At 47.6% G+C, this 9,707-nt stretch overlaps 1 protein-coding gene across 3 annotated transcripts in view; it reads right to left on the reverse strand.

Annotated features, from left to right (window-relative positions):
- Nucleotides 1-8,968, reverse strand: part of MRPS36 (mitochondrial ribosomal protein S36) — a 30,688-nt gene extending 21,720 nt beyond the window's left edge. The window contains exons 1-2 of one of the 3 annotated variants that reach the window (XM_033929799.1): nucleotides 8,843-8,968; nucleotides 2,635-2,698 (exon numbers count right to left, since the gene is read on the reverse strand). In XM_033929799.1, the coding sequence (XP_033785690.1) occupies nucleotides 2,635-2,698; nucleotides 8,843-8,881 (103 nt within the window). In that variant the 5' untranslated portion in view covers nucleotides 8,882-8,968. Of the gene's footprint in view, nucleotides 1-2,634; nucleotides 2,699-8,772; nucleotides 8,796-8,842 lie in introns of those variants that run through there. The other 2 variants (XM_033929785.1, XM_033929792.1) reach the window with 2 other exon arrangements.
- Between the last annotated feature and the right edge of the window lie 739 nt (nucleotides 8,969-9,707).

Raw genomic sequence — 9,707 nt, forward strand, 5'->3', positions numbered from 1 at the left:
ATGGCATCCTGCCCTGGGGAGGTCCTCTATGTGTTTTTATTTCAAAAATGAAACTGGCAAAGTATATAAAATAACTTTAAAATCAAATCTGGGGTCACCGAGGGTGCCTATTTTGACCAAAAATTGTCCGGGAAAACTACAGAGAACCCTCAAAAACGGCAATTTTAGGATTTTAGGGGTGGGGGTAAGACAGCAGGGAACCCATCCAAAAAAAACTTTTTAAGACACCCACCCACCCCCAAATCGCTGATTCAGGCTGTCAGCTTGTAGTCACAGAACTATGTACTGACTGGAAAACACTGCAGACAAAGCTGAAACAGCTCACAGGGAGATCCTCTGCCTCAAATAGATGGAAAGCTGGACTTCCAGTCTTCTGACTGCCCCACTAGCCAGACCTCCATCATCCTCGGGCACGCCGTGCAGACATCTGACGGAGAAACACAGTCTGGCTCCAATCCCAGGTATGCCTCCATAGAACCATACAGCTTGTGATCAACCCACACAAAAAAAATTGGCTTCCTGATTCGGCTTCCCCTCCCCCCTCGCCCCCTAAAATAGGAGCGGCAATGCTGCTTTTGCTGGCCAGCCACTGCCGCACCTGCTTTAAGAGGGCGAGGGGGGAGAGTCAGTCAGGAAGTGTTGGTGCCGGCTTCTGCCCCTGGTGTCCCCGCACCATTTACCTTATAGGAGCAGCCTGCAGAGAAGATCACGGTGCTAGCGAACTTTGCAAACTGCATCAGAGTTGTTTCTTCCGCCGTGATCTTGCCTCTGACATCAGAGGAGGGGCGGGACCACGGCAGAGGAAACAGCTCTGAAGCAGTTTGCAAAGATCGCTAGCACCGCGATCTTCTCTGCAGGCTGCTCCTATAAGGTAAACGGTGCGGGGAGGCCAGGGGGGAAGCCAGACACCAGTGGGAGGCCAGGGGGAACACACAGGCCTTCCGGGGTGGGGGGTGGGACAGGCCTTCAAGGGGGGGACATGCCTTCAGGGGGGACAGGCAGGTAGGTCTTCAGGGGGGATGTAGGCCTTCAAGGGGGAAGGCGACAGGCCAAGGGGGGATGCAGACCTTCAAGGGGGGAAGACAAGCCTTCAAGGGGGGGAGACAAGCCTTCAAGGGGGGGAGACAAGCCTTCAAGGGGGGAGACAGGCCTTCAGGAGTGAGGTGCAGGCCTTCAGGGGGGACAGACCTTCAGGGGAGGGGGGCCCTGGTGTAGAAGTACACGGAGGGAGGGAAGGGGGGTTCAAAGAGACGTGCATATGCCGGACTTTGGGGGAAAGAAATAATGGGTCTAAAAATAGAGGAGAGGGAGAGAGATGATGGACAATGGGATTTAGGGAGGGAAGGAACAGAAAGGGAGAGAAGTTGGACACAAGGGATGGTGTGGAGGGGGGGATAGAGATATTGGATAGGAGGGTAGTTGGGAAAAGAAAGGGAGAGATGTTGGACCCCGGGGTGGTGGGGAAGGAGGGAGAGATGCTGGATAAAAGGGTAATTAAGAAAAGGTGGATCTGTGGAGGGAGACAAAAAAACGGAAAGATGCCAGACCTCCTGGGGAGGGAAGGGAAACGGAAGGGGAGGACAGAGATGGCAGATAGACGGTTAGCACGGAGCAAGAAGAAAGAAGGAGACTCTGGAAAGCAAGTTATCAGAAGACAACCAGAGCCTGGGACCAACAAGATTTGAATAATGACCAAACATGTCAGATTTGAAACATGTATCCTGCCAGAGCTGGTGTTAGACCGCAAATGTGAGCTAGGATTTAACAGAGAGAGAAAAAGTCTTTTTTGTTTGTTTATTTTGTTTACACTGGTCATGAAATGGTTAACTGTTGTTTAAAATATTGCTCTGGCCTACATAACTGAAAACAGTGTACAATCTATTGACCTCATCTGCCTGAAATGTATGTCCCTGCCTTACCACATTGTAAGCTAAATAGATAAGAGTTTGAGCCATGATGTACCCTGGCCTTCTGTACATTTAACATTTAGAACTGTAAGAGTTAGATAAGTGACCTGCTAGTGTGAGCTTAGGACCAATAATAATTGTAGAAAAGTTATAGAAGTAACAAATGAAAATTGTAGTTTTTGCATATATTAGTTTGCGAAAAGGGCATAAAAGTCCATGCATTTCCTGATTCTAACACTCTAGTAGGCAGGCTGTTAACTGCACTAGAGTCCAGTATGCTGTGAATAAACCTCTTGTACTTTCTTCATGCCTCTGACTTTGTGTGTCCAAGTGACCCTACAACACCACAGCGCCAGTGTGTTTAGAAGGCAAAGGGGGTGAAGAGGCTATAAAATAAACCCACCAGGATGTTTGAAAATAAAATACCCATTTGGGCAGGAAAATCGAATCGAATTTTTTTTTCCTGAATCGGGCAGCACTATTGTACAGTATGCTATCAATAAAGATTTATGAGAAAATGATGGCATACAGTGCAAATGAAACCTACTTAGAGCCATGCTCAGCTTTGCGAATAAAGGCATATAGAGATCAGTCAGCCTAAACCATAAAAATAGTCAAATAATTGGAAACAAGGAGGCACTTTATAGTCAAGAAGAAAAAAAAGACAATACGAAGACTGTCAAATATATGCAAATGTCTCTTTGCTTGTTGCAATCCACCAACTTACCATTAGGCCTAGGGCTTGTTTTTCTCTCAGGAAACTTAATTAGTTGTGCATGTGGCTTGACAGCCTAAAGTAACAGAAAGCAAAGTTACTTACCGTAACAGATGTTATCCAGGGACAGCAGGCAGCTATTCTCTACATGTGGGTGACATCATCCACGGAGCCCCGTCACGGACAGCTTTTCAAGCAAACTTGATTGAAGATCTTAAAGTTTGCTAGTGCTGCACCGCGCATGCATGTGCCTTTCCGCTCAGCTAGAGGGAGCGTCTCCTCAACGCGGTCCTCAGTTCAGACAGCTAGCAAAGAAGCCAACCCAGGGAGGTGGGAGGGTTGCAAGAATATCTGCCTGCTGTCCCTGGATAACACCTGTTACGATAAGTAACTGTGCTTTATCCCAGGACAAGCAGGCAGCATATTCTTTACATGTGGGTGACCTCCAAGCTAACCAGGATGGGACGGTGGGAGAGTTGGCAATTTAGAAGAACAGATTATGTAAAACCGACTGGCCGAACTGGCCGTCGCGCCTGGAGAAAGTATCCAGACAGTAGTGAGAGGTAAAGGTATGAACCGAGGACCAAGTGGCAGCCTTGCAGATCTCCTCAATAGGCGTGGACCTGAGGAAAGCGACAGACGCCGCCATCGCTCAGACTTTATGCCCCATGACCCAACCCTGCAGCAGGAAACCAGCCTGAGCATAGAAGGAAATACAAGCAGCCAACCAGTTGGATAAGATGGCTTGGAAACAGGATGCCCCAACCGATTAGGATCAAAAGATATGAAGAGTTGAGGAGCCATCCAATGAGACTGGGTGCGTTGGAGGTAAAAAGCCAACACCCTCTTACAGTCAAGAGTGTGAAGCGCCACCTCTCCAGGATGAGAATGGGGCTTTGGAAAAAACACCGGAAGAAAAATGGACTGGTTGAGGTGGAAATCCGAAACCACCTTAGGCAAGAACTTAGGATGAGTACGAAGGACCATCTTGTCATGATGAAAAACAGTAAAAGGCGGGTCCGCAACCAGAGCCTGCAACTCACTGACTCTGCAAGCAGACGTGAGGGCAATCAGGAACACCACCTTCCAAGTGAGGTACTTCAGAAAAGCCTTATCAATGGGTTCAAACGGTGGTTTCATCAATTGAGCCAGAACCACATTAAACCACTGGGGGAGGCTTGAGTGGAGGATGAACAATTAAAAGGCCTTTCATGAATCGAGAAACAACCGGATGGACCAAGAGCAATTTCCCATCAATCGGCTGATGAAAGGCAGCAATCGCACTGAGGTGGACTCAAATCGAAGTCGATTTGAGGCCAGACCGAGACAAGTGGAGCAAATAATTCAGCACGGAGAACAAGGAGGCAGACAATGGCTCCACGCGATGCGAAGCACACCACGCAGCAAATCTAGTCCACTTTTGGGAGTAGCATTGTCTAGTAGAACCCTTTTGAGAGGCCTCAAGAACCTCCCACACCGACTGAGAAAACCCGGAGGAGGGAGTCAGGTGGAAAGGAACCAAGCTGTTAAGTGTAGAGACTGCAGATTGGGATGTAGCAGCGAACCCCAACTCCGAGACAGCAGAGAAGGAAAAACAGGCAGAAGCAGAGGTTCCCTGACACTGAGTCGGAGGAGAAGGGAGAACCACGGCTGCTTGGGCCACCGAGGAGCTATCAAAACCATGGCAGCGTGGGCCGACTTGAGCTGCACGAGAGTCCTCAGAATCAGAGGAAATGGAGGGAATGCGTAGAGGAACCTGCCCGTCCAATCCAGAAGGAAAGCATCCGCCTCGAGACGATCCAGGGAGTAAATCCTTGAGCAGAAGCGAGGCAATTTGTGGTTGAGGGGTGAGGCGAACAGATCTATCTGCAGCGTCCTCCATCGAGTAAACATCTGACGCAGAGTTGAGGAATGGAGCGACCATTTGTGCGGCTGAAGAAGGCAACTCAACCTGTCCGCCAGGCAGTTTTGTTCGCCTTGGATGTAGACCGCTTGAAGGAAGATGTTGTGGCGTATCGCCCACTCCCAGAGCCGAAGAGCCTCCCTGCAAAGAGACAGGGAACCCCCCCTGTTTGTTCACATAATACATCGCCACCTGGTTGTCCGTGCACACCATAACCACGCGATCCTAAAGCAAATGCTGAAAGTCCACCAACGCATTGTAAATGGCCCGAAGCTCCAGCAGGTTGATGTGGCAGCGACAGTCAGCGCTTGACCAAAGACCCCGAGTCCGGAGGCCGTTGAGGTGAGCTCCCCAGGCATACATGGAGAAATCCATTGTTAGGACCGTCTGCAGCGGGGTCGCGAGAAAGAGAAAACCTCTGGAAAGATTGGAAGAGAGCATCCACCAACGGAGCGAACGCCTCAAGGAGGGAGTCACCGCAATGTGCTGAGAGGCGGGATCCCAGTCCTGTCTCTATTGGGATGCCAGGGTCCACTGAGGTACTCGGAGGTGAAGTCTAGCAAAAGGAGTCACATGAACGGTAGAGGCCATGTGTCCCAACAGGATCATCATCTGCTTAGCCGAGGCCATGGACTGAAGAGAGACCTGCCGGCATAGGTGGATAACAGCGGCCTGCCGAGGCAGAAACGAGCGGAGGCAAACCGAGTCCAGCACCACCCCAATGAACTGCAGAGACTGAGAGGGGCACAACTGGAACTTGGGGAAGTTGACCTCGAAGCCCAGATGCTGAAGGAACGTAATAGTTCGTAGGGTCACTGAAGTAACCTCCTTCCATGACGGAGCTTTGATGAGCCAGTCGTCGAGGTATGGGAACACCTGAAGACCCTGCGACCGCAGGGCTGCTGCCACCACCATGAGGCACTTGGTGAAGACTCGTGGAGACGAAGTGAGCCCGAACGGGAAGATTCGATACTGCAGGTGAAGGTCTCCCACCTGAAAGCGAAGGAACCTGCGAGAGGCCAGGTGGATTGGGATGTGAGTGTAGGCCTCTTTCAGGTCCAGGGAGCACAACCAGTCTCCCTCATCCATCAGGGGATACAACGTGGGAAGAGAGAGCATACGGAACTTCTCCTTGACCAGGAACTTGTTCAGCACCCGGAGGTCCAGGATAGGACGCAGGGGATTAGAAAGTACTGGGAGTAGAATCCGATGCCCTGCTGACACAAAGGGACCTCCTCCACTGCCCGGAGGCGAAGGAGGGCATAAGCCTCCTGGAGAAGAAGGGGGAGGAGGCACGCTTAGGAGGAGGTCTCGTAGAGGCCGGCAGGACTACACTCACCGCCTGGGTGGCCAGAGACTCCGAGGACGGCTTCTTCGGTAGCTGAGCTGAACCTGAAGGAGGAAGAGGAGACTTACCCGAGGTCGAGGTCTTCGAAGCCGGAGCTGCCTAGGCCTTCGATGTCGAGGGAGATTGCTTGGGACCAAGGTCTTTGAGGCCGACGTCGAGACCGAGGCCGAGACCGGGGTCGAGGTTTTGTCCACTGGCGGGTCCATGTTGAAAAGTTCCACAATCTTGGCCCGCCATCGACGAAGAGCCCGAGGTTGAAGGGTGTCAGAACGAGGGCAAGAGTCCATAGAGTGATCAACACCCAAGCAAAGGATACACCAACGGTGCGGGTCGGTCTGTGATCGAGATCACCCGACCGCACTGCATGCACTTCTTGAACCCGGTAAGAGGCCGGTACATAAGGTAAGAAGGAAGGCTGCGGCCACCCGAGGCCGGGCGGCCAAGGAAAAACTGGGGTTCCCCGGTCGCAATTGAAGATGGAGATCCCAAAAATTTGGTTGTTTTTTTTTAAAAAAAACAAACAATAAAAGACGCAGGGCACAGCGACTTCCGAAGAAAAACAATAAAAGAAGCCACGGTGCAAGAAAGGCACTTAGAATCGCAGAGAAGAGAGACAGGGCTTTCTGGCTCCACGGAAAACTAAGAACTGAGGACCACGTTGAGGAGATGTGCCCTCTAGCTGAGCGGGAAAGCACACGCATGCACGGTGCAGCACTAGCAAACTTTAAGATCTTCAATCAAGTTTGCTTGAAAAGCTGTCCGCGACGGGGCTCCGTGGATGACGTCACCTACATGTAGAGAATATGCTGCCTGCTTGTCCTGGGATAATAAACATTTTGCTTTAAATCTTTGAAGAAATCATTGACCCAAGCACCCCTGGTTACATAGGGTAGTGATAGGAAAAAAAAAAAAAACCCTCACACACAGAACCAGCATAAAATACCAGAGAGAAGGGAAGGAAAATAGATGCTCAAAGAGAGTATGAAGGAAAAGGATGTGAAATACTGAACACAGCAAAGGATGAAAGGAAAGAGAGAGGACGAGAGAACATTGGTATAAGGGAGTAAGAGGGAGAAGCTGGACACAGGGAGCTATAGGGCATGGATGGGAGCATAGGGATAGGGGCACAAAGGAGAACACTGCATGGGGGTGGTAAACATGAGAAGATATATGAACAAGAAAGAGGAGAATAGATAACCAAAGGGAAATGCTGGACTTGGGGGGCATAGGGACAGAGAAGTGATGCTGAACACAGGAAGAGGAGATAGAAACATACAGTAGAATGGTGATTATGATGAAGGCAGGATGAAGGACACAGGGGAAATACAGGAAGTATAGGAGACATAGAGAAGGGAGATGCTGAACATGGGGATAAATACATACAGAGATAGAAGACAGATGGTGAATTTTGAGAAAGAAGAAATGTCAAATGGGCAGGAGACCCCCCCCCCCAAAAAAAAAAAAAAAAAAGGGCAGGAGACCCTGGCAAGCGAGTTAAGAGAAGACAGAAACAGAAACCAGAGCCCGAGCCCGAGCCCAACATGATTTGAAAAATAAAATGACCAGACAACAAAAGGTAGGAAAAAAAATTATTTTCTATTCTGTGATTAGAATGTATCACATTTGAAATGTGTTAGATAAAGCTGGGGACCACAAAGCCCACTACCAGACCATGCTTTCTTCAGCTTCCAACAGACTTAGGGTTGCCCTAGTTGCATTCCCCTAACACTGTCCTTGCCATATGTGATCTTTACATTTTGCACAATACAGAAGTAAATGCCTATTTCTTTGGTGTTGTATTACATGCAAGGTGTGACTTTTTGGGATTTTGGTTTATGTTTTATCATGTTTGGTCAGCTATTATGGATTTAGCATTTGTGTTCTGTGTGTGTAAACTGAGGTATTCTATTACCATGATTTTTCTATGCAGCATTTTGTAGTACTGTAATTTGGAAGGGATATTTGTGAAGGGAGACAAGGGTTTTGTTGATTCTTATTTATTGTTTCTTTTTATACTTTAATAAAATTACTTCAATATAAAATTATAACTATTTGAGGCTTGCGGGGATGGGGCCAAACTTTGCACAATGTCATTCTGTAGTAGTAGGCTCAGAAGCAACAAAAGGATTACAATATATATTTTTTTCACAGAAAAGATTGGGAATGCCTTCCCAGAGTCTGTGATGAGACAAAGGTAGACAGAACTGACAAAAAGGCAAAGAATAAAAACAGATGATGTCTAAATAAGTGTTTCTCAGCTCAGTTCTGGAGTACCCCCTTGCCAGTCAGGTTTTTTAGGATATTCACAGTGAATATGCATGAAAGAAATTTGCATATAATGGAGGGGAAGTGTATGCAAATCAAGCTTATGCATTTTCATTGTGGATATCATGAGAACCCGATTGGCAAGGTGGTACTCCAGGACCGAGTTGAGAAACACTGGTCTAAATGACAAAAGGACATTTACCCATTGTTACTGGGGCAGATTTGATTGGCAGTCAAGAAGGTCTTTACTACCATATACTATGTATGCAGTGCCATACATGGAACTGTGATATAGCATCACACCAGAGAAAATGTACAGGCATGTACTTTGGATGCTGCTGTTGCTACTTTCAGTAAATACTAAATAAACTATAACACAAAACGAATTACACTATTAAAGTGCAAATATATCTTATATTAGTTCTAAAGCTGGACCAAGATCTCAGGACACTTCCGGAAAATAACACAGGTAGAAAGATATGTGCCGTAAAACCCCAAGCTGCTCGAAAAAAACTGCTGTCACAGAATAAATTAAGGTCAAGGGCAAAGTGCAAGAAAGCGACCTAACTATTTAAAAAAAAAAAAAAAAAAATAGCCAGAACGGTATTTTTCCCTCTGAGTCTAAACGGATTACCAACATTCCTTCCCCTATGCCAGCTCCTTTCTCGCACCACCACTGACATACTTAGCACTGCTTTCCTTACCTGAACGACCCTGCTGGCCGCCGCCATTTTGCTACCCATGGTGACCCGACAAAATAGTTACACTTCCGGAGTCGCTTCAGAAGCATGGGGATGGGCGGAACGTCACAAATATCCTTCCCACCCATAAAGTCCACCAAAAACCATAAATCTCGTGACGTAACAACAAAGACGCGCGTGCGTGATTACTTTGGTGGTAAATTATGCTACAGATTAACAAGGACATTTAAAAGCAGCTATGCGATCTAGCCACAGAATTTTAAATCCGTGGCCTTATAATTGCATTTAGAAAATTTCAGAGATTGTAATGTTTGTTTGTTAAAAAAATAGGTTGATTTAAAAACTTAGGTGCTAATACTGTATTTCAAAATGATTGCGGGTGTTAAACGCAATTGTCTTTCTCTCTTTCATCCAGCATATTTCAGTATCCGTGCTAGTTTGTCCTTATGTCCTATGGAACAAAAAGCAGGCTGCCTACAGTCAGCCTTCTAATGCATCTAGCCTCCTGCCATAACCTTTATTGCTGGCAGACACAACTCAACAAAGGGAAGGCACGAGACTGGCCAATCACAAAGGCAAGTTTGGAGGGCAGGGAAGTAAAAGATGTAAGGATGGGTGGAGGAAGTGAAGGAGTCTTGAACTAAGTTTTCTCCTTAATAAAATGCTGAACTATGTTTAATTGCAGACCTGACTTATCTCATGTTCTAGCCTGCCTACACTGGGTGTTGTAGCTTGGGCGTTTTAGCTTCTTATGGTTATCTCAGCAAACACAGTATTGTATTCCGCCCTCCTGGACATGTAACAGAAAGACTGCAGGGCTTAGATAAGTGACCTGCTTGTGTAAGCTTAGGACCAATGATTGTTAAGA

This window comes from Geotrypetes seraphini, chromosome 1 (genome assembly GCF_902459505.1).
Source record: "Geotrypetes seraphini chromosome 1, aGeoSer1.1, whole genome shotgun sequence".
Lineage (NCBI taxonomy): Eukaryota > Metazoa > Chordata > Amphibia > Gymnophiona > Dermophiidae > Geotrypetes > Geotrypetes seraphini.